This window comes from Lepidochelys olivacea (genome assembly GCF_965140295.1).
Source record: "Lepidochelys olivacea isolate rLepOli2 genome assembly, chromosome: 5".
NCBI lineage: Eukaryota > Metazoa > Chordata > Testudines > Cheloniidae > Lepidochelys > Lepidochelys olivacea.
In genome coordinates, this window is record NC_140415.1 from 19,574,560 (window position 1) to 19,600,322 (window position 25,763).

The window sequence follows — 25,763 nt, forward strand, 5'->3', positions numbered from 1 at the left end:
AAATTAATCTGAATTAACTAAAGTGTGAATTTGAAAAGGATTAGTAACTGCATTAAACCCTGTGTGATTCCATCATTCAAAATTAAAGTGGCCTTAATGCAGTTTATCTTTTTTCACTTCCAGTGTGAATTAAATTAAACCAAACTAAAGCTACTTTAATTCTGAATAACAGCATTCACACATGGATTTAATGCAATTTAACCAGTCCACTTTGAATTCACACCTTTAGTTAATTTGGATTAATTTCTCTGGGTGTATCTGTGCACACAAGCCATAGTCTAAAAGTTTATAGTTTTTCTCATCTATGTAAACATATTTTGGCTCTTCATTAAAGCCACAACTTTCCAATTGCACTGGCAGTATATCTAAGGGCCATTTTTCTATTGCCTCATGCCTGGTGTAGTCATCTCATTAATGCAAAATGGATGTAAAATGCTACCAAATCAGAATGGTTGCATTTTACACCAACTTTGCAAAGATGCAAAGGTGTGGAGCAAGAGAGACTCAGGCCTGCAGTAACTAACTCTGTATTGCTATCAGAAAAGGTTCTTGGTCCCCAATTATTATCACAATAAAGAAAAATTATATAGCAAACTTGGGTTATTTTTATGCCCCCTTCCCCCCCCCCTTTTTTTTTTTTTGGTGTGTGTGGGGTTCATCACTCTAGTTTCTGGAAAGGTCATTGAAAGAAGTTCCCAAAGAAGAGCTCAGTTGAGGATTGACTGTGGGGTCATCTTGGGTCACCTAATGGCCACCTGCTGCATGTGAAGGTCTCTTCCATATGGTTTAATTCAGAGGTTCTCAAACTGTGGTTTGCGGACCACCAGTGGTCCGCAAGCTCCACTCAGGTTGTCCGTGGATAGTTCCCCCTAAGGTGCGTGCCTGGGCATCCACACATGTGAGAATGAAGGGCCACCCACCTAATTAGCGGAGCCACATAGGCATGGCTCTACTAATTAGGTGCCTGGACCCTGGAGAAGATGCACATGTAACGTGAGATGCTGGCTTTGCGGGGAATGGGGGTTTATTATGGATTATTAAGGATAAGGATTATTTATTATTATTTATGGGGAGGGGGAAGTGGGGTGAGAAGAGGAGGTGGGGGGAGTTTGGGATGTGCAGGGCTGCGGCGGCCAGACAAAGTGGCGACTTTCCCCAGCTCCAGGACTGTGGTTGCCAGGGAGAGACGGCCCTCCTTCCCAGCCTCAGCTCGGGGGCTGCTGTGGCGCGGGAGAGAGGGCACATGCATCGCATCAGAAAGGTAAGACTACTGATATTAAAATAGGAGTTGTGTGCTTTTATTTGTAGAACAAAAAAGGTTAATTATGAAGGGTTTTTTTTATATAGCGCTTTTATCCAAAGCGCTTTACAGTAGTTAGCTAACGGTACATACATTTGGAAAGATCATTAAGTGGTCCACCGAGACCCTCAGCAATTTTCAAGTGGTCCGTGAAAAAAACTGTTTGAGAACCACTGGTCTACTTCATCGAAGTAGCATTAGCTTTCTCGTCTGATTTTCAGCCCTTGAAGGAACATTACATTTCCTTTACACTGCTCATTCTCTCTTTACAAATTTACAGTCTTAAAGATACTTGAGTTACTGCATGTATCTATTGGCTACCTACAGAATTACTGCATAATATACGTGCTTCTTCAATCTTCTTTTAAGCCATGATGATATCATGCCAACCTCCCTAGAATTGTCATCCGATAGAATGCTGGGGATTTCTTATTTCATACAATGTTAATACATAGAAAGGGGATCCAGAAATACTCTTCATCCCTTTAACTCTTTCCTTCTGTTTAAAAGGAACTTTCAGTCTCTAGTTTTCATAAAAAAAAGTCACAACAAGGCATACTATAAAAGGTCTACTACCGAGAGCCCTCTTTATAAAAAAGGGTTTTGGTAACTGCCGATTGCCAAAATGTGTAAATCTGGATGCTTTAGAAAACCTAGTAAAGCTCCTAAAAATGTACTAAGGCATCTAAAGAGTGGGAGGCAGTGTGGCCTAGTGAGGCTAGCACCTGGCTGGGAATCAGTAGACCTGGGTTTGGTAAGTCACTTTGGTAAGTCACTTCACACTCTGTGTTTCTGTTTCCACATATAACATGAGGATGAAGATATTTATCTCTGGGTAGTGCAGTTTGATTTCTATGGATAAAAGTGTTACATTGGAACCAGGTGTTGCTAGTGAATAAAAGTGATCTCCTGTGATTCCTTATACCTAGGAGTGAAGCCCAATGCCCCCAAGGTACATCTTTCCCAGAAAGCAGTAGATTGTCTGTTCACCAATACAGGTTACAGAGAATATGTGACCCCCCACTTGCCATTCACCATACAGCCTCCTCACTGAACAGAGTCCAGTTCAAGGTAACTACTAATTTTGAAATATCTGCATTGCATAACTCCTAGTTATCTATGAGATCACCTCTTTCTGCAATGACGATCTCACACTCCCCATGGCAAATGAAATTATTGCCCATCCAGAGAAGATTTGTATTTACCAGAGACAGACCAAGCCTGAAACTCATCACTAGATGAAATAAGATTGTCCACCACCCTTGACACATTCAGAAATGCAATGCAGAGTCCATCTTCCTGATTTAGCTTTCCCAGAATCACCTTCTCACGCACAACAGCATCCTCACATGGAACACATTTATCTTTAGCGTGACCCGGTGTTTGTGGTAATAGCTTTTACTGGACCAACTTCTGTTGGTGAAAGAGTCCAATTTTCGAGTTACACAGAGCTCTTCTTCAGATCACCTGAACAATAAAGAGAAAGAGTGAGGCTACTCCTGATCCTCAGAAGTGCTGAGCACTCACAAGTTTAACTGAAAGCCAGTTGGGAGCAGCACCTTTGCAAATCAGGCCGTATATTTCGAAGAGGTATGTGCAGTGGTGGTTCTGCTCTCTCCTTCCCTCTATCTCTGAACTCAAAAGACCTGATTGAGTTATAAGGTCCATACTGACCTCTAGAAGGTACTTCTAATCATTTTAAGGTCTGTCAAGGAGAAAGCTTTCTACTTAAAGGGCTAGTGTGCAAATTTAATTAACACAATTATGAAAACCTATTACAATGGATATACTGAAATTAATGACAAATACCTGAGCACTATGGCTTGTTTAGTGTTGTGAAATTAAAAAAGACTAAATAGTTGTGGTTCTATTATGTTGTTTTTTAAACACACAATAACAACATGTCACTCCAAAACGTATGTAAGATTAAAGGTGCTATTATCCAAATTCTTTGGAATTTCCATGACATTTTAAAATACGAACGCTCAAACCAAAGTCCCCACATTTTGTTATAGAGGGCCATTAATGAAATGCTTTTGTAACATTTTCCTTGGGGTGAAAATATTGCAATTGTTACATCACACTAGCAATAATACAGAGAATGATAGTTGAAAAAGATCCCAAATTTACCGACTGCATAGGATAAATAAATCCTACATGCCAAACTGCAATGGAATTCATGTATATCTCGCATGTTATACATATGTTGTGTACAACCAGAACCTCTAGCTGCTCCAAAAGATGGTCAATATCCATTCTACAAAAATATCACTTACAGTGCTTTATGCAACAATCATTTTAATCTGTACAACTTTTCCTTTTATAATATGTGATGTAAGTAGTATGTACAAATTGGAAAACCGTGGTACACATCTGGATTGATAAGATCCAACAGGGCCAACCAGAAGTTATTTTTGTAAAAATGTTAATACAATGAAATAGTGATTGTGGTTTACAATATTCAACTTCTAATGATCATTCATCTCAGATCTTAACTCAGCTCTAAATGCAAAAATGTAGCAGAGAAAGTTCTGCCAAACAGCTGAAATACTGATCTTGTAAGGTGAAAACTGACTGGACATGGCAATCTGCAGCATATCACAGTACTAATACAGTTAATATTTCCTCAAATGCATAGCTTCAGATTTTACAGATTCAATGTATTTTTCCAATGGGTTACTGCTTTAGGAATTTTGCTTTGGTTTTGGTTTCCATGTGTCCCAGTACAATTTTTATGACACTTCTTCCTTGGTGTAACATGCTTAATATTCTTTCAATGGCTGAAATAGTTTAAAGGTGAAATACAGATGTTTTACTTACAGAATAGAATCAGAGCTATATGATAATGAGAGTGAAAATGATCTTACATTTATATAGCACTTTCATCCAAGAGGACCTGGAAGTGCTTTACAAATATTACCAACAGATTTAAAATTACAGTGAAGTGCAGCCATCTATGGGTTGAAATACGGAAATTAGTTTACAGTGTAGCGTCACAACACAACAGTTTAGGTCACAAAGAAAGAACGCTGTTTTCTATTAAAATACTATAATATAAATAATATTAAAATTACAGGGAGCTCTAAGTAAGCAAATTGAAATGATCCAAGATGGAATTTGGCAAAGACACCTGCGTGAAAGTGAACACCTTTTACTTTTACCAAAACAAAATTCTATGGGAGCTTTAATAATCAGGTGGCCCAGACCGCAGTTTTACGTCTCATCTGAAACATAATACCTCCAACAACACAATGGCAGCATAACGCCATTGGTTTACTCAGAGGGAATAATGCCATCTCGTGATCACCAATACCACTTCCTGCAGCACCTATGGGTATGGATAATGCAAAATGAAATGAAACAAAAGTGTCAGAAACAGTTTATAAAAATGGCACATTTATTGCTACAGAACGGTCATGTACATGACGGCATCGAATAACTACAGATGAGAAACAGGTAATGGCCTACACCAAGCTGTGTATTTTTTTTTTTTGTTTTTTTGTTTTGTTTTTTTATGTTCTTGAAGGAACTCCAGCACACAACCTGTTTGGACACTTCTACAAATCAGAAATACACCAAAAACATGAAAAAATCGAGGCACTCAGCCACACATTGAAAACAAGGTGTAACTGTTTATCTTTTTTTAAAAATCTTTTTCCCTTTTTTTCATTTTTTCCCATTTTTTTTGTTGTTTTGTTTTTACTGTTGTAGCTATGTGAACAGTCGCAAAATTTCCCCTGTTGCGACCTACAACTAAAAAAAAAAAAAGCTACCATACCGTTTCATCTCAGTAACACATGGTAAAATAACATCTTTTAAATAGTAAAATAAAGTAACAAACTTTTACTCAGAATGATTCCAAAAATCTACAAAGAAGAAATATTCAGAATCTGACAATTTTTTTCCATAATATTCATGGTATAAAAGGATTGCTCCTGTGAAAAATAAGCCAAATATATTTTTTATTTTTAAATTTAGGGTTTTTTTTCCTACTAGGGTGTACTACAGTCTATTTTATAGCAAAAAGAGCACTAGACAAACGAAGCTTTATAACAAAAAGCCAGGCACTGATACATGGTAAATCTCTGCTGTTTTTTTTTTCTTATGTTCACTTAATTGCATCACAAGTAACAAGAATGAAAAAGGCCACAGTTCATATATTTTCACCATTACATAAGTCTATAATACTTGAAATGAGTATGGTCAAACCAGCACTGCACAAATATGAATCAACTTCAAGTCCCATGATAAAGAACATGTCCTTAAAAAACAAACAAAACATAAACAAAACAAAAAGATAGGCCCCAAAAGGCCATGGTGCCCCATGTGTTGGAATTAATCATATTCCACCTTTTTCTCCCCCAGTCAACCAGTGGACCAATTTTTATTTTTTGTGCTTGTTTCCGCCGAAATCTCTTCATTCCTGGCAATATACTGTATAGTTCACTTCTTGACACAGATCAGATTCTGCCTGGTGGATACAAAGATGAAACTTTCCTATCCCTGACTCCCCATCCTCTCCCACCCACCATCCCCCCCAAAAATCGGAAGACTGAATCAGTACAAGTTGCATCACTGGTAGGACTGACAGTTGTATAAACGTTAGTGTTCCTTGCAGCTACACAGAAGACAAATGGTAAAAAGTTCTAGATGAACAGATTCCCTATTCAGCATAGCCATAAATTACTTGAATGTGGAGGTGGATAATTTATTAAAAAGCTGCTATTTTAGTCAGTTTCTTAAAGAGTTTCTAAGCCAGGTTTATTACCATATAATACACAGCCTTCTACAATCTTAGTATCATCAGCTAAATACCTGTGACAAATCCAGCGTGGGACACTAATTCCTCCCTTGGGATGGGAAATAATGAAAAGAAAAAAAATCAAACACTATGCATTTGCTTGTTCATTTTTTTTTTAATCTCAGACTATCTAGAATCTGAGTGGTATGAAGGCATCCACACAGTTAAACCTAGTGTGGATGAAGGTTTACCTTTCAAAGGCTATTTTATTCCTAAAAGGGAAGTCTGCTATAAAATCCCCTTACCGAGTGATACAGTTCACCAAAGCTGGTGGGTAAAAACTGAAACTTCTACTCAACTGGAGTGAGAGACAAATGTAAAGACAAAAAATACACAGAAAACCCTACTCCAATTTTTGTTAAAACTGTCAATAAAGGCAAACATTTATTTTTGTTCAGATTTTTTAAGAGTAAACATTAATTTGGTTTTATAATGCATTTTCTGATAATAGTTATCAGAAGCAAAGCTCTTAAAATTCTCCAATAGTCAAAGGGCTATTTTCATTCCCTAAACCTGATGTGTACACGTATAAATAAAAGCGAATATGATCTGTTGGGTTATAACTTTCCTGCAAAAAATATGGTTTGTTCATTGTTGTTTCACTCTTCATATCATAGACAGTATCAATGCATATGATACTGATAGAGAGAAACCTTAAGGATACCAGCACTCAAAAGCAAAGTTATCATTGACAATGAGTGAGATTAATCTTTATCACACCCATTTTCATATAAACTAGGCCTGTTAAAAGACCAGCATTTTTAAAATAATATTCATTTGTAATTCTGAATTAACCCTTGTGCCTGCTGCTCTATTGTGTATACCTAATGATGTAATCCACCTCCACATTTGAGAAACTTATCGACAAATGAAAGCATTTAAAATTTTCCCACTACCGAACATATTTACAGATTTCAACACGCACACAGCTAATCAAAATGTTTATGGGTATGTAGAAGGTGATCACATGTTAACTATCATATTTGTTCTTTACGTTTTCAGAAACAAACATAAAATTCAGATTCTTGTATCTCACTATTTCATTTAAATGAGACTTTTTTCAACCACACAGATTGTTTTTAAACAAAAAACTGATACAATGTATTAAAACACATAATAACAAGAGTCTACATGTAAAAATATAACTTTTACATACACAATTTCAAAATAATGATACGTTTGCCATTTGTTGCATAAAATTTACAAATGTATTTTTCATTACTATATAACTGGCAAAACAGGAGAACAGATGGAACATTTAGACCATTTTGATGGATTTATGGCATTTACTCAGTGCTGATAGGTGGAAAATCTACTTGAACAGGGAGATTTTATTTAAAATACATGCCAGGTTTGTGTGGCTGTAAAAATAGAAACTAGAATTAGAGACAAAAGGATGCTGACAAATACTTAACTAGGAGCACTATCTGTTAATTGTACTGTACACCAAAGTCAATCATTATAAGATTCACTATGGAAGTTGGTTCAGTTGTGCCCAGACTTCAAAGCTAGTTGTCTGTTGAGTTGCTGTGCCATAGTTTGATCTATGTTACTATTAAATATGTTAAGTAAAAACTTCATTCATACTGGCCAGAGAAATACTGTACTACCCACCCACCCCCTCCTCAAGAAAGTGCAACTTAATGCTTTAGGACTCATAAGGCTTGTTATAATGTTGCATGATGACTGAATATTGGCATTTTGCAAATGAAGGAGGAGGCAGCAAGTGGTCTACGTTTAAGTAATCCACTTGAAAACAAGAAAAGAATGAAAAAAGAAAGTCAATCAAATCTGTCACACTGCTTGCAATTTTCCCAATTGATGGTTTTCCCCCCCAAAAAATCTGACCGTGTATTCAGAAACGCCTCACTGCACACTATTTAGGCTACACACATAGGTAACACTTCAACTGGTTTGTTAAATCACAGCCACTTTGATTATGTAATGTTTCTGATGATATAAACATTGGAAGGCACAGTGGTAACATTGTAGCATTCTAACCTTGTACCTCTGAAAATCCCAAAATAGGGTCAACAAGAGCAACATTACGATTCAGACAAACTCATTTTGCCACGTCTCAGTAATGCAGCCTGTAATATCTACACATGATGCGACTTTAAAGTCCTGTGTTCCTAAAAGACTGGAGAAACAACTCTCTACCTACTTATGAATGAGAAGCAACGTCAGGGTCAGCATTTCAGCCTGCACTACCCCTCCAGAGACAGAGTTGGCACTACAGGTTACAATAACAAAAACAGGGGAGTGGGACAGAAATAAGACCAAAAAATCCTTATTTACAGTAAAATCTTCTTTTTAAAAAAGTTAATCAGTACTATTTTTTTACAGGAGCAAAAAAGTCTGAAACAAATGAACAAAAGCTTACCATATTCACTAAATTTTTAATATATATTTATATATATATTTATATATATATATTTGTCATAGGTCTATAAGATCCATCTGTTCCTCCTACCCTAAGGAATGGCTAATGTCATCACTTCAGTTTTCATTAGGACGTTTGCTGGTTTTGTAAATATCTGGGCAGCAAAGCTTCCCTTTTAATATCCAGTAAGTATAAACACTAGCTGTCTAGCACACCAACAAAAACGTTCATTTTTTTCTTCAGAAGTACACTTTTTCATTATTGCAAGTTTACAATTTTAAATTAAATATTTTTTTTCAGACTTACAAATTAATTATATTTTTTTTTTCCAAAAGAAGTTTAGGCACAAATGCATTGTCCCACAGTGTGGAGAAGATTGCCATTCAGTCTCTAGGCTGTGCATTTACAGCTCGTAACATACTGCTTTAAACATTCTGAATGATATGTTAAAGAGAGTCGTCCCTCAAGTTGCACTTTTTGCTTTTGTTTAATAATCGGGAATGCTGAAATCTCTTGCGTCTGTGATTCTTAACTACTCAGACTTGTCTTATATTACAAAAAAGGGGTTAAGGAGAAGTGTTTATGTGGGATTAAGATAATACAGCTGTTAAGGAAGTGGTCTCTTGTTTAAATGAAGAAATGTGGCAACTTGGACCTGTGAAAGAAGTGAAAAAATAAATCAGTCAACTATTGTTGAATAGACACAACTTTATCTTCTTTGAATAAATGATTTGAACATTTTCTTGGAAATCTAAGTGCAGGTGCAAGACGATTAAATTTAAGTACATTTTATAAGGAGGGGCCTAATTTTATTCCTAGTTGCACATATGCAACGATAAGAACGTAAGAATGGCTATATTGGGTCAGACCAAAGGTCCATCTAGCCCAGTATCCTTTCTTTCAACAGTGGCCAATGCCAGGTGCCCCAGAGGGAATGAACAGAATAGGTAATCATCATGATATCCATGCCCTGTCGCCCATTCCCAGCTTCTGGAAGAGGCTAGGGACACCATCTCTGCCCATCCTGGCTAACAGACATTGATGTACCTATCCTCCATGAATTTATCTATGTTTTTGAAACTCCCAATCTGGTCCAGAGTTTACAGAATGACTCTGTATTAGATGTCTTTTGCAGAATTATTTGTGTATTCATTGTGCTTTGGTCACTGCTGAAAATGAACTTGCCTTTTTACATCTGTCCCATATGATTGGATGCATCTCCCATTCCAGGATGGGGTCCTGCCAAGGAAAGTGGAGGGGGATCTGAAGACACTTTCTCTTCTTCCCTTCTTTTCAGACATGCTGCTTTAGGGTTCAGATTCCTTTCTGTTGAATTGAAGCAAAAGGCCATTTCAAAAATGTTAAGTTTTATACCAAAATGATTTGTTCACTGAATTTGCATCTGACACAATTAATTTATCAGTTACTTCTTATAGATTTCCAGTATACTTTAAAAGCTTTAGAGCGTGTTTTACAAGTGAACATCCAATTTTCTTTATAACATGAAGTCTTTGTCATTAGAATATTCCTTTCAAGGTATAGAAATTTAAAGGATGGCAGTTTTGATAGAGGCATGGTCTGCTTGCAGCTCAGTATGTAAGCTTTGCAAATACCTTCATGTTTATGCAATGGCCAAGGGGTTAGCCAAGCTTAATACTACTTAGAAACATCTTGGATCTTTTTAAGTAACTCCAAATTTGAATATTGGGAATATCAGGGATGTATGTCAAAGACTAAACTGTCTTCCTCATTTTCTCATTAAGGTCAGACTTCCAAAAGATAATTTCAAAAATGGACAATAAGTCTAGAACCACAATGTTGAATTGGAACCCCAGATCCCTGCACTCCCAAACACTGAGTTAGTGAGCTCTGACTTGACCTGAATCATGCAGATAGGACGTGTCTCCATAATATGCTGAACTGAAACCTTGAAACCCAGGAACTTAGAGGTACAACACCTGGATTGGATGCCAGATGTCAGTGTTGTAGGCTTGAGTGCATTTTTAGAATAATCTCTGTATCACCAACTATTACAGACTGGTACTGTATGTTAGACAGGCCTGGCTAACCTCAAAAGAGTTTGTTTTAACATGACTGAAGAGCTAGAGGAATTGAAGAAGATGTGGTAACATTTTCTGGCGGTTGGTAATTTACAGGTTGACTGCCTTGTCTTCTTTTAGGTAACAGGAAGTATTTTTAAATCAGATTTTTCCACATGGCACATTAGGGTGTAATACTGTACATTTTGTTTAGGAAATATTTTTCAAGTTTAAAAAAAATTGGTAATTTCTCAATTATTTTTGCCTCCTGGTTCTGGGAATCAGGTTTTCCTGCTGTGAATGTATTAGTGTTTAGCTGCAACAGCTTTGGCACAGACAGTGCCAATGGGTTAATTTACTATTGTTTCATTTCATGTACTCTCACACAGCCTTGCGACTCTGATCAGCCAAAAAAGGAGATGGATGAAAAGCAGGCTATTGACATTACACTTTATGTATTCCAAAACCAAGGGTTCTAAATCTAATGGAAAGCAAAAGGAGAGTTTTTCTAAGAACTGGAGATAACGACAAAACTAAAGAATTATTCTTGCGCTATTATACATGCATTTGCGCATAAAAGTCTGTTTTCATCAGTACCTACAACAGCTTACAATGATTCTTGAGAACTAACGGAGCTAAATGCTGCTGGATATATAACCTGTTGCAAAAGAGCACTGGCAAACTGACCTCTGACTTGCTGTTCTAAGCTGAGGATGACAGCCACAGCCTGGTGTAGAATCAGGAGTTTGGTTTGGGGCTTGTCACTCTTCAGATGGAGTTGTACCATCCGGCCCAACTCCTTGAAAGCCTCATTAATGTCACGCACGCGTAGGCGCTCACGAGCATTGTTGGCCATTCTCCTTTCCTTCTCTCGCTCTGCCTTCTGCTCTGGTGTAAGGTCTTCATCGTCATTATTGCTGAGAGACAAAAGGAACAGGGTATTTTCTAATGGTGTGGGAAAAAAGTAATGCAGACTTTTTAAACAGATTTCATCCTAAACCACTGCTACCTAGGCAGCAATTTTCTGGCTAATTCTAACTTGCCAGTAAGCCTCCGCTCCATGTACAATATATTATTTGCTGATAATCATATTTAAATCTCTCTAAACAGTTTGCTCTGAGTAGAGCTCCTGGGTTTGTACTGAAGCCTTTACCAACTACACAAAACAGAATACAACGGCCTCTGCTAGTAACAACAAGAGAAAACAATACTTTTCAGTAACATATTTTACAAAGCAGCACCACAGCCAGTATTGTTATATTTGCATGCATGACAAATCCTGGGAACCTATGTAATTGATATTTTAACTACAACTCCTTTACATTTCACATTGCACTTTGAACTCACAGTGAACACACGAGTCTTAAACCAAATCAAGTTCCAGTCATTTTTTTATATTTGGTATTCTTAAACAAGGAATATAGAAATCGTTACGGGTCTATGCAGCTGAAATTATACATAGCCCTTGGGGTCATTGAACATAAGGGAAGAGAGACCTTTTGTGCAGGACTAAAAGGAAAGTAATAGAATGTCCTTACCAAGGAGCTGAGGAGTTAATGTAATGTGCTAGATTACTGTCTTGCAAAACTAAAAGGTAGGAGCAGAGCAGGATCATGTGACTGTGATTAGTGACGTGCATGCAGATTATGCCTTTTTTACCCTACAATTCTGGGCATGGTGCCAATGGCTACCTATCCCATTCCCTATCAATGCCATTGTGAGTGGGTTCATGGGTCAGATAGAGGCCCCTTACTCTTCTATAATTGATGGGTGGGCTACTTTATCTGCTGCTATCTGATAACGTGGTATAAACTGGGACTCTCAGGCCTGGGCAGCTCAGAAATAACAAACCTCAGCCAGAAGGGGGACACCACAGACGTTTTTCACTTTAGCTGTCTGTTGGGCGATTCTGGAAGGACCAGCCCCTGTCATTTAGATGGCGGGGGGGGGGGGGGGTGGCATACTGTACTTGGATTGGCAAAGTCTGATGCTACCTGTGTTAACACAGACTTGGAAAGCCACGTAAAGTTGGATTAGGAAGCATACAAGCACTATCAAGTGGCAAACAGGATGTAGAAGCAACATAGTCAGGAAGGCCCATGAAATTTCTGTGTAATTTACAACTGGATAGAGTCTTAAGTTTAATTTCTGCATCATTTTGGGCAATAAAACAGGTTTCTATCCTAAACATAATGACAATAATTTTAAACTGAACACATATTTTCCAGTGACTCAGTGGCTAATACATATTTTAAATTGGTTATGCAAATATATTGGTAAGTTTAACAGCCCTAACACATGTATTTAGAAGTATAACTAAATAGCAGGAGTAACCTTTTAAAGTTGTAAGGTTCTTAAAAACAAAAATAACAGTTTACAAAAACCTCAAAGCACACATTAATATGCATAAGTGATAGCCTATTTGTTAAATTAACAAGAACTGAGATCATCACCCTGCAGCAGCATAAAGGTGCTTTCCTCTTGCCATATCATACAGGGCCATGAAAGCACCTCGTCTAAATATGATTTTTCCAACACATCATTTATTATGAGAAAACCTCAAGTGTCATACTTTTTACTCTGATCAGAATAGATGTGTATGTAATTAATATTTTTAAAAATCAATGAGTTCCTGTCTGAGAATAATGAAGTCCTGAATTCTAAGGGTTTGTTTTTTTTTAATATATATGCTTGCTCTGTGCTACCGAACTAGTGTTTCTGGAATAAAGATGATTGATCTTATTCACAGGCTTCCCATTTTCAGAGAGTATCCAAGACACTGTTGTTTTGAAGGGGAAGTGACAGTCTCAAACCCGGATTTATCTTTTTTAAAAAAAAAAACCAAACCAAACCAGGAGAGGATTTGAATTTCAATTTTATTGGTATTCTTAGCTTTGATATAGGACCATAAGGTGAAAATCAAATGCTTGATTCCATACACCAGGTCCCAACATAGAACTCAGCCTTGACAGGCCACTAGATATTATTGTAGTAGGAAACTTCTCCTTTATCCTGGTGGTTAGTGCTTAGGGCTTCTATGAATGTGAGTAACATTCACCAAGGACATAAGGTCCAAGATGATAAAATCCAAGGATATGTCTTCACTAATACTTTGTAGTATTTTATATAGCATGCAGAAAATATTTAGCCCCAGTGGCAATCCAATCATGCATTTCATGGCCATTGATGCCTGCAGGGGAGAAATGTTTGTCTATATAAAGATACCAAGCCATTCTTGGGAGCAGGATGTGATATGAAGACCGAGCTTCTCCTAAAAGCTAGATAAAGGGCTGGCGTAAACAGGCATAGCTCCAGTTAGTCCTACGAAGCTATGTTGATTTACATTAAAACAGGATCTGGCCTAATGGATTTATTTAAAAATGTAAGAGACATCAGTACAATATGTTGGACACTGGTAAACTGTCATGCAAATGTGATTTGTTCTGAGAACCATACATTAAAAAGTGAAAATAAATATTTTATTCCAATTTTTAAGCAGAGGTGTGGATGAAAAGCAATCTGCTAAGCATATTTTAATCTTAAACATCAAACATGTTATATTGGGGATAATTTGCTTAGTGTCCAATTTCATGATTTGAAAGGAATTTTAGGAAGTCCTGGAGTACAAGTATCTGAAATGATACTGTTAGTACTACCGGAACAAGCCTTCAGTTTCCTCTTAGGCTGTGGTTTTACCTGCCAGGAAAAAACTCATGAGTTTCTTCCTGTTCTGTTCACTTCATCAAAATCCAGTAAAGGAATTAAATGAAGCGACACTATTATATACTGTTACCTAGATCTTGACCTAGTAATTGATTTGATATCCTTCTTGTCATCGTCTAGTTTCTTGTCCTCAGAAGACTTTGTGTCCTGGAGGTTTTCATCTCCCTCGTCATCAGATTTGATTTCAGAGCTGCCTGAAGATACACTCTGCCCTTGCAGTCCAGTTGGCATACCTATGGGAAAACACAGTGATTTTCTGTTACCAATGTTTAAGCAAAGGTTTGAATGCATTTGCATGTACGTTCCTTATTAATGCCACCTATTGTTGGATCTGTGTTCCCGTCTGTTCTTACAGCCACTCATTTGGACTGACTGGTGTAGAAGGGAGTTTCAAGAATGCAGCTCCTGAAACCATTTTTCAGCACTGGCTTTAAGGCTCAATTCCACTTCGCAATCTTTCTGGAATAGATGATAATTTCACTGTCTACCAAACATCAACTAAATTGCAATTAAAATCATAATCATGGAAATCACACACCTCATGTTCTGATTAAGAACCCAAGTGCCTATGAGCTATTACACTAAGCTTTTTTCCTTGAGCAATGATTTAACAGGAAATAGTAATAAAAGACTGCTCCTCTATAGCACCTTCCATTCAAGGATCTGAAGGTACTTTACAGATTCATTAGCTTTATCATTCCTATTTTACAGAAGGGAAACTGACACACAGAGAGTTTGTGATCTTCACCAGTCTCACGCATTAAGCCAGTGGATTGGCTGTGTAATAAGACCTAGAATTCCTAACTCCCAGTTCTTTGTTTAAACACTAGACAATGTTTCTTCTTCTTTAAAAAATTCTTAATATGCCATTCCCATAAAATAATCAAAATACCTTAGCCATGAAGAATGAGTAAGAGCTTGTAAGCCATCATAAAAGAAATTTTAAGTTGTTTCTTCCATATTTTAATTGTAAAAATAGCAGCCTCTAGGAATAAAGATAGACCCTAGATGTACTCTAGGTTCAGTTAGTTTCACATGTATTTTGAAACAATACTGCATCTATACATATAAATCTTACAGGATTCACAAAGCACAGCAAATACTGTAATACAATTAAAATCACTTTGGTATTTTACCTGGCATCTAACTGAAGTCAATGGAAATTCTGTGTGCAATGGAACCGCAGGGTCTTAAGTTTACTCTTTTTGATTTTGCATCCTAAAACATTTTCTACATTTTTCTACTGCTTGACTTATATTAGTACTAGAACTTGCTGTCCTGGGCTAAATTGCTTGGATGCTTGTAATTGTGATTACTAGAGCGTACCAGATAGGACGTCTGGATTAATCAGAACTCTATATCATGTTACTTCTGACTCTCTCCTCCCACTCAAGTTGCACTATAGTCTCATTGTGTATTTGAGTGATCACTACTATGAATCCAAGTTGACTCAATTCCAATCACTGTAGCATGTATAATTAAAGTTTCTAAAGAAAAATTTTTATATAAATATACAAGCATTTAAGACTGCTACCTGGAAGAGTCCTGACAATATTTGGGTGTACTTACCCCTGTATGGATCTTGGGGTGGATTTAAATCAGGGGAAGTAGCAGACTGAACTGGCAGTTGTGGAACTGGAACCTGATTTGGCACAAGCGAATGGCTGCCACGCAGACCGACACCATCTTCACGATGAGCTCCAACCTGTAAAGAGAAGAGTCACTGAGTTTAAGGTGATATGAAGGTGAATACGGATGTAACAAGTTCCTGAGACAGTGAAGAGAGACTAAAGGGAAAGGCAGACATTTAAAAATAATGTTCCCTGTAGCTTTTTCACTAGAGGGCGCCGATGTACTGTATATCTACATAATATGCAAACCACTTAACACTCACGAAGATGCTGTGCAACACATTTAGTGACAAATATGGCAGAGTAGCTCAGGCAGGTAAAACGTCAAATTGTCTCCCAGGGTGCTGCAGTGGAGCGCACTGATTCGTACCCATCTGTCTTCTATCATGTCCGCCAACAGATCTGACAATTATCTTAATGCCCATATGCTTAATTGTGGGCTTCTCAATTCCCCCATTGCTATCGGAAATCCTGCAGGAATTTAAATTTGGCATTCAACTTTCATTTCAGGGGATAAGATTCTCAAGCCTGCCATTTTTTCCCCCATAATGCCAGCTAAGGCTCTGACAGCGGAAGCTATAGCAGTATCTGACACAGCCCCTATTCGGCACAGATATAATGAAACATTACCTGGCTTTCCAAAGCTAGAAGCCCATTCCAAATTAATGTTCACTGTATTTCATTAACCATAGAGTTCCAAATCCAAAGGGGCACCATTCCTGCCAACACCACGACTCCGGGTAATATACCAATAAAGGTTTTATTAAACACACCAGTAATGCCATCATCTTAGCTGACAGTGCAGGCACAATGAAAATACATCCATTTTTGTCCATGTACACTGCTCATTGATGCACTTTAGTCATAAGCTAAAATTGTCATATAATTAAATACAATGGATGGTAAGGAAGGACAGTTATTTACTTCGAGAGCAGAATTCTCAGAAGCTGTGAGTGGATAGGCACTCTGATTTCAAAGAGCCTCGATAGTACACCACTGGAATTGCAGGGAGCAATCTCTTACATTTCTTGCGTTACGACATTCCTTAAAGCCAAATAACACCTTGAATGGTATAAACCAACATTTCTACACGTAACAATGCTCATTCTGGACGTTTTCAGGTGCTGATCCTACCATTGGATGAAATGTGTGTCCACAGATTTTGCAGAGAACTCTAAGTGACTCTTCATTCTCAAAAAGTATTATCCATGGTCCAGTACTCCTGGAGTATTAAAAAGACTTAGGAGTGTTTCTAATCAGACTTACAAGATAATATAGTCTGATTGTTACCAGCAAGGCAAGACCACAGTAAGAAACATAAAAGAGAACATTTCCAAAGGGGACTCAAGGAAAACTTTTTTTTTCAGACTAAATTCAGATAACCAAAAAGCCAGTGTAATATAACAGAGATAAAAACACTCCCCTTTTTGAAACACTTTAATTTTTAAAACATGATATCTCAAGAGGAGACTTTGGAAAATTAGTACATTTACTCATATATTTGGTTACAAGAAAAAAGAAGGTGGTGTAACTTATGAGTCTAGAGATCTAAAATGCCACCACCACAGGAATAGTGTTGCACATAAGATACAAGAGGTTTCAAGAATCTCAAAGATTCAGGAGAGAAATTCAGGAGCACCCTGATAAAAAAAGGGCCCTTAAGAGCAACTTCTTATTTGTGAAAGGAAAATATGGTACTTTTTCTGGAGATGGATAGAGTTTAGGTTTGTAAACTGTAGAGGTTTTCCTGTGGTAAATCTGGGGGGGACAAGTGTAGGAATCCATTTGGTTTCACTCTAAATGATGACACTTTCACTTAGAAAACAACCACCAGACTTCTTTTGAGCTACTTGAAGGTGTTGATATACTTTGGCAGACATGTCATCCCATTCCAAATGTCTACCTCCTTTCGGCCAAATTGTAGTTGACATTAAGACTGTAACTAGGATGGCTAAATCCAGGACACATGATTCTGAGTGTTCATTTTGACTGAGTTCCCTAATGTATAGTCTATGGTTTTATTATAAAACAAGGAGACATCGCTGAAAAAAATCCAAAATTTACAAGTCGGAAGATTTTATTGAAATCTTGAATTTAGAGAGAAAGGGATGAAATTGTTGACAACTATTTTAGTGAAAATGACTTTTTTTTAACCAGTTCTAATAAAAACTACTAAGAAAAGCCGCAGTCTTCTCCTCTTCTTTAGCTTCAAAAGAAATTTTGGAAGTAATATCATCACATTTCTCACAAATAAATGGGCAAGTTTGTCTATTTATATTTCCTCTTTTACCGCCCACAAATCTAGCAAGTCTGTTGAAATTAACAAACACTTGTTGCAGTGAACTGGCCATAAGCCATACATTAGGGAAAGACCTGGTTTTATCATCTGTTGATCCACTACACCAATGTACTCAACTTTGCCCAGGAATGGCTATCTCACTGTCTGTGATATGAATAGCAGTCAGAAAGGTCCATCTGGGCATTGTAAAGCTTCAGACATTGGGGCCTTCAAAACATAAACAACTTATATCTTCCCTGGCTAGGTTCATGAACTGCCATAGAGTTTTGGCAGGGCTGAGTTTGACCCAAGAACATTGACTCTATTCCGCTCTGTTCATGGTTATAAAATATAATTATGTGACCATCTGCATGTTCTATCTTTTTGGATATTTCATTTATGAAAATCTGTAGCTCCTTTAAGACTGTTCAATGCCAGGACACTGTACTGTACCTGGCTACTCCTGGAGGGGCCAAGAGATATACTATGAAGGTTCTTCAGTCTATTTTGGACGCATCCTTTAGGATAACTTGGGGATTAATCATTTTTCATTTTATCTCTCTCTGTTCCCACAGTCAGTTATTTCAATGTAACCAAACAACGTATATAACTGCCCATTTTGTGTCACTTTCACACTCCTCTACCTTCTCTTATGTCTTGGACTTCTCCCTTGCCTACAATGCCTCATTTTCTTCAAATCCCCCCTCAAAACATGCTTCCTTCCCTGAGTTCTATAAACCCTAGTCATCTCCTCAAAAACAGTTAAAAAGAACCATGAACTACATCAACTTATGCTTAACATCACTGCTTTATCACTGCCTTCTGACATTACCCCTCTCTTTCTCACATCTACATCTATTTCAACTATAAGCACCTATGGTCAGGATCAACCTTCGGTGACTTTGCTAAGCCCAGCATCCCATAGTTGTTGCTAGGTAAATGATAAATAAATAGCATAAATTCATTGCAGCAGTGGCTGAATACTTTGATGTCAGCATTAATCCAATCAGAGCACTTTATCAGAAGTAATGTGGCTTTACTGTCTTTTGAGATACCTCCTGACGTAAAATGAACAAGCACTTTTATCCTTCAGTCCTAAGCACATAACCAGTCACCTTGATTTGAAGGGGCAAAGACTGTTCCAGAGATACCACACTGAACTTTATTTTTATGTAAAATGTCCTTTGCATTCGATGTCCTGAGAGCCACGATGAATCTCTTAAATTGGAAATGGAAAGACAGAAGAGTGGAACTGATCAGAATATGCTATGAATAAAACTCTCTTCGTCTTTCTTTGTTGCAATGTGCCAGTCATAATTGCTTATATGAGAAAAGAAATGTCATTTTGGTCTACAACCTGATGTTCTGGAACTGAACACTTTTCTTGCTTGGTGGGCAGTTCTGAGGGGGAGTGCCAGCATGTAAATGGGAACTGTATAACCCCCCCTTTAAATATATAAGGTCAAATTTTCAAAAGCACTTAAATGACTTAGAGCCTAAGTCCCATTTTCAGAAGCAACTTAGGCACTTTCATTGACTTTCAGTGTAATGTACGCTCCAAAGTCATTTAGATGCTGTAGAAAATTTTTACCCACAGACAATATATTTTACTGATGTATAAAAGTGTGCCAATTACTATTGTATCTAGGTGCATACGCATATACACACACACTGTAAGACCAAAACCAATCTATACATCTCTGTCGAAAAACCGAGAGTCTGTCAAACCAATGGAGGAAGTGAATTTCAGTCAACTGTACTCCACTGAGAACATTCTGCCATCAGATATCAGATATTCATATCTATCAGCTGTATGCTAAAGCACATCAGCTGATCTCTACAGTTGTAAGAGAACACAGGAAAAGAGACAGTGGCTTATTAAAGTAGCCCTTAAAGTTCAAGAATGCAGTTAAAGTTCAACTGAATGCAGAAAGAAAACAGTCTTTGATGCACAGACATGACCAGCGCTACTAAGCAGAGCAGATACCATATTAGATACTAGCTGCAACTACAGATAGAAGGACCTTCGAAGATTGCCCTATTTAGACAGGATAGCAATAATGATAAAGATGTTGATTACTACAGTAATGAAAGGAAGAAAGAAAATCATGATCACCCTACCTTGTGCTGACAGAATAATATACTAATTCATATACTATTCATATACTATTCATAATAATAAATTATGAATCTCATTTGCAAATGGTGGACAAGTCCTTCAGCAATAACATCAGAAGCAAATGCATCTGCTATCCCCAACCAATGAGCATCTTGTCTGTGACACAAACAACAGTTTTTCCCCAAGATAGAGAGAAGTTATGACTCATTCCCCTGGCTCAGGAGTGAAGATCTATAAATAATACTATCTTTAGAGAATCAAGCTCAGTTTGAAGTTCTATTAATACTTCATTTATTGACCTGTCTTTAAACAGACCCCTAGTTGAACATTTAGGAGATGAAAAAAAACCCAAAGTGAGTATGGGCTCTAGTATTTACATGTAACTCTTTGTGTTTATTTCATTTAGGGAGTCATAATAACAAAAAAAATTTATTCTTGAGATTTTTCAGCTAAAAGGAAATATCAGGAGGTAGGCATCAAAATTAGGCTACTGGACTTTTTAGTGTTAAACTCTTTGACAGGTGTTCAAATATTAGGATGATGGTTGTAGAGAAAACCCAGATGGAAAAACAGATACTTGTACTGATATTTTTGTTTGTCTTTCATGGATTTTTTTTTAAATTTTATGAGCTGAAATAATGGTAGATCTGGTTCTCACATTATTTCCTGTGACCTTTTATATAAAGTACTGAGATATTCAAGTATGAATACCAAGCTTTTCGGTTTATGCCTTTTCACTTTATCTAGATTTTTGTGGGTGCTACGTGTAGCCCTTCCATAATAGCAGAAGCTATGGTTTTCAAAAGTATATTGCAAAAGTAGTTTGAAAAAGGGAAAATACTTTTATAGAATAACAAAATATCTCAAAAGAACCTATTCTGTGAAAGCACATGGAGGTATCTAGAACAGAAGCCTCTTTTCTATTAAGATTTTGGTTTAGCGGAACTAGAATATAGATTCAAACATCCCGAAAGAGATGTGTATGTGTGGTGGCATTTGATGGTTTTTCGGTGTCTTTTTTTTTTTTTTTTAAGATTCACATTTTGTTTTCTGTTAAAGCTAACATGAAACTGCCTGAAAAGTTAAGACATTATTAACTTTCTAAAACTAGAACTTGATTAAAGGAAAAAGGTCACTTAGTCTTCTGGTGCATTCATCATGTTTCTACCTTTGATTTAAAAAAAAACCAACCCAACCCAACCCACTTTCGTCCTCTGAAATCTGTCAAGAAAAACAATTAAACCCATGCATTCTCAATTTTCTCGATAGTTGAAAAATATAATTATAGTTCATTGACATACAGGCAAAGGCCAGGGTGTGTAACAAGTTCACTGAATTCAACAGTTGTTCCAACTAGCCCATGATTCGCAGATTTAAAATACTGGCACTTTAAGTTAGGTGGCCTTTGGCAAGTCTCTGTCTTTCTTTGTATTTTATTATATGTGCGGTGTTTAATGTAGACTGGTAAATATCACTGGACCATATCATGCTATGATATTTACGCAGAACCCCCACTGGCTTGAATGGAGATCCTGCTTAAAAACTGGTGGCAAATAAGGTCCATTGTATGTATCCTGTAGCTATCAACAAACAACAACAAAAATACATTTACTGTTTTCACACTCTTTGTTTCTAGGAAGTGTTTTTGAAAGTAATTATGCTTCTGTGTTTAAGATGCCTATTTCATGGATGTGAAAATGTATTAAATTTCATTTGGCAGTTATCCAATCCTTGTTAATAATATTTCCTGAGATATGTGTCTCCAAAACAGGCTTTAGACCTAAGCTACTCCTCCACTATCATTCTGGAAGTGCATGGTTAGAGCTTTGTCAGTCCAGGAACAGCTAGTTAATGGAACTGATATGTAACTTACCTAACCTCACCTTCATGAAAGTGTTATTAATAAGTGAATTGTTTGCAAAAGGATAGTGTCACCTTAGCTGTTGAATATGAATAGCTATATGTCTTTGATTTTCAAAATACTGATCTTTAAACTACAGGTGTATGATGTCTGATCAGAACCTTAAACTTGGAAATAAAATCTAAACAGAGGTCACAAACAAACCTAAGTGTGGATATATAGGTAGATTAGCTAGATATTTGTTTTTCAGCAAACACAAAGAGAAAAGTTGACATGTTCTCACTGTAATTAGATACCCACTGACAAAGAAAACTGCTTTGGTATCTTTGAATTGTAATCTCCCCATGAAATATCAATTACACCTGACGGTTCAAGAGTGCTAGATTCCAGTTTTAATTATCTTGTCAATATCTCCATCATATCAAAAGAAAGGAAACTTATTTTCTCTAAAATGAAGGAACACTATTTAAACCAAAAGTGCATCTATAAAAGTGAGAAACAGCCATACAAACATTACTTTGATTGCTCACAGATGGGCATTTGCAGTTCATGAATTGCAGGTAGCAGACAAAAGCTGAAAAACTACCCCTTTGTTTACAGTTAACTCTTTCCATACTGAGACACAGCACTTCAGACAATTCATATTAACATATAACTCAGAAAGAATTTGACAAATTCTACTCTGAAAACAAAGATGCAAAGGGAATACTAACAGGTATTTTCTAATGCTTACAAATTCAGGAAGTTCAATTGAATGATTTCCCATCTCAGGATCACAGCTACATATCGCAATTAGGTATCCAAATAGATAAATAAAAACATGTGGCAAGCAAGTTGTAAAGTTATGCATGTTAACATGTGTTTAATATTGTCAAAATTTATAAGTTTGACAGAAAGCAGATTTGCGTAAAGCCCTTATAAACCTCAACTGCTATATTACAAAGGGAACAACACAGGCCACTTTGACACAAATGGTCTCTCACTCTATGTGCGCATTATTGGTCCAAATTATTCACTCTTATTTTAGGGCACTGAAGTCTTTCATCTCCATGCTATACAATAATAATTTCCATATGACCAGTGGCTCGGCAATAAATAAGATCAAAAGAAAAAGAAAGGATTTTTATTTAAAAAAAAAAAAGACATTAAGGGTGCCATTAAATCAGGAAAAACAGCGAAGTTCAACATTTTTTTAATACAGGAAAGAGTACCAAAGAATACTAAGCAGCTTTCCAAATACCTTATGAAAAGGCATTTTGCGAGCAAGTCATATGCAAAATCCATTTAAACGTAGACAAAAGTAGCAAAGCTGAAGTTCAGTATTTATATATATAAAAAGAGTGCCACGTCTTAAGTAGAGGCAGGGAGGCAGTCTGAACAAAACAGTGGCTTTCATGTTATGTACTGTATGATAGAATGCTGCATGGCAGCGCTCCATGCATTTCTCTATAGTCTTTCTGTTCTATTTAATGGAGGTAGGCTTGGGTAATCCAGTGTTTCTGAGGGAATCACAACATTGCTCAACTCTAACACATGAGCTCTGCAAAAGGAAGTTTTATTTGGCATTACACATGGACTGGAAGTGAAGAGCCAACTTCCCAAACAAATTTTCTTCTAGTGCTTCAAAAATTACAGTGTTAATCCCCAGTCCCAAACAGCTGTTAATAATCTGTGATTCTAAAGAGAGGAGATGTGTTTTCTTAATTCTTTCTGCCTATAGATACTTTAAGTACACAACGATTCTACATGTTTTAGCTTTTGCTTTTTAAAGACTAATTTAGGTGCTTATCTCATTGGTACGATTTGCTCAGTCTCTATTCATGCTCCAGTATAAGTACCTAGTGAGCATTAATTCAATGTTCTGGTCCTCCACACTTAAACAGCATTTCTTTCATACTAGGGGAGACAACTGAAGTATTTTAAAAGAAATCAACCAGTTGCAAACTACTATGGAGAGAAGTGGGTTGCCATGGCCACTGAAGTGAAGTCCGTGAAATAATCCTTATGATTTCTTTCCTACAGGGATGACTATTCATTTAAGTATTGGCGAAAATCCAGAATACAAAAGGTTCTAAAACTACAGGATTAGGAATATTAACTCTCCTTCATTTATCTGTGAGTGAAAAACATAGTAAACAAATCAGCAAACTTAGATAAGTTTTATTTCCTTTTGATACCATATTCCATTCTAATAGGAAATATCCTCCAAAAGATTATGTGGCTAAATCGGTCTCTGCTGCTTTCTTTCCCACTTGTTCCCAAGCACCTGCTTTAATGGTGACCTCAGCTCTACACCTCAAGTTTCAGACATTTCACAAAACAGCTTTTTAAACAAAAGCCAGCTGTTTCTCATCTAGACTACAGGGGAAACAAAAATCAGGGCAGCTTAGGGGAACGTTATCCAGAGACTACCATTCTCCAATAACTTTCACACACACTCGGCTTCACAATAGATCCGTCCATGTGTGGAAACCAAGGAGCTAGCTAATGCTAAATTAAAACTTGGAAACCAAATACTACGATTTTAACAATACACCTAATTAACTCGTTTAAAATGAATGAAGTCATTGTGTCAGGACAATGTTTTTGAAAAAGGGTGTCATTTTAAATAATAATTAATGGATTTTTTGCTGATTAAAACCAACAGTGTACTTCAAAAATGGTATTAAGAATATGATGGAGGCTATAATTTACATGAAATTAGGAATGTCAACCAATTAGAAAGAACATGAATGTTATATAAAAGGGTTACACTGCTGCTTGTTTTACAAGCTTTTAGTCCAATAAGGCTGTTTTGTCCAGTTTTCTCAATTATTAGCATACCTTTGTTTTTTGTTTTGTTTTTTTTTAATTGCAACTATGATAAAAATTAAAGCAGGAGAGTAATAGATTTTAATGAACAAATAAAAAAAGCCAAATCTTGTCTTTTAAATAATGCCAAGTTGCTTGACTCTTTGTTTTTATATGAATGACATAACTGAATTACTTCATGAGTTGCTATTTTAATTTCTAGCGGTGGAAAATTCCATACGTTAATATAATTTGGATGTTAAAAAAAATATAAATGAACATATCCTCTTCCTGTGGACCTTTGTGTGAAGCATGGAAGCAAGCTGATGGACTTCTAAGGAGTGTCTTAAAAAAACTGCATACCAGTTTTTGTTATATAATGGTTATAATCAATCCAGTTGTACACTGCTACAAAAGAAATGTGCCTCTTTTATGATTTCTGTATAAAAGCTAGCATATAAATGCATTTTACAAAATTGTATTTCAAATGTTAAAAAAACCCTCTACAATCTACATCATCTCTACAATGATGATGGAACTGACCAAAACCAGGAAATTAAGGGCAACAACACAGGCTTAGCTGATCTACTTGTGGTGGGAGTAGGAGCAGATACAATACAAACAAACTAACTTTGGAGTTTCTGTCTTGACTTGGAATTTCCTAACTTCTGTTATTTTCATAACTGCCATTACTGTGACACAAATATTATGACCAGCTATGGGTATGAGATGCTTACTCTCATCATTTGCATACCACTACATACAAATACTCTTCCAGTGAAATGATATTTCTTAGCAATATTGCATGTCTGACCTCTGAGAACAAACTCAACTCTTT

General features: G+C 36.6%; 1 protein-coding gene across 13 annotated transcripts in view; it reads right to left on the minus strand.

Moving 5' to 3' along the window:
- Positions 1-4,679: 4,679 nt before the first annotated feature.
- TCF4 (transcription factor 4) overlaps positions 4,680-25,763 on the minus strand; it is a 314,975-nt gene continuing 293,891 nt past the window's right edge. For 11 of the 13 annotated variants that reach the window (XM_084629483.1, XM_084629487.1, XM_084629488.1 and 8 more), the window contains 5 exons: positions 15,816-15,951; positions 14,317-14,479; positions 11,211-11,440; positions 9,670-9,810; positions 4,680-9,139 (listed from right to left, as the gene is read on the minus strand). In XM_084629483.1, coding sequence (XP_084485609.1) covers positions 9,674-9,810; positions 11,211-11,440; positions 14,317-14,479; positions 15,816-15,951 — 666 coding nt within the window. In that variant the 3' untranslated portion in view covers positions 4,680-9,139; positions 9,670-9,673. The remainder of the gene's footprint in view (positions 9,140-9,669; positions 9,811-11,210; positions 11,441-14,316; positions 14,480-15,815; positions 15,952-25,763) is intronic. The other 2 variants (XM_084629481.1, XM_084629480.1) reach the window with 1 other exon arrangement.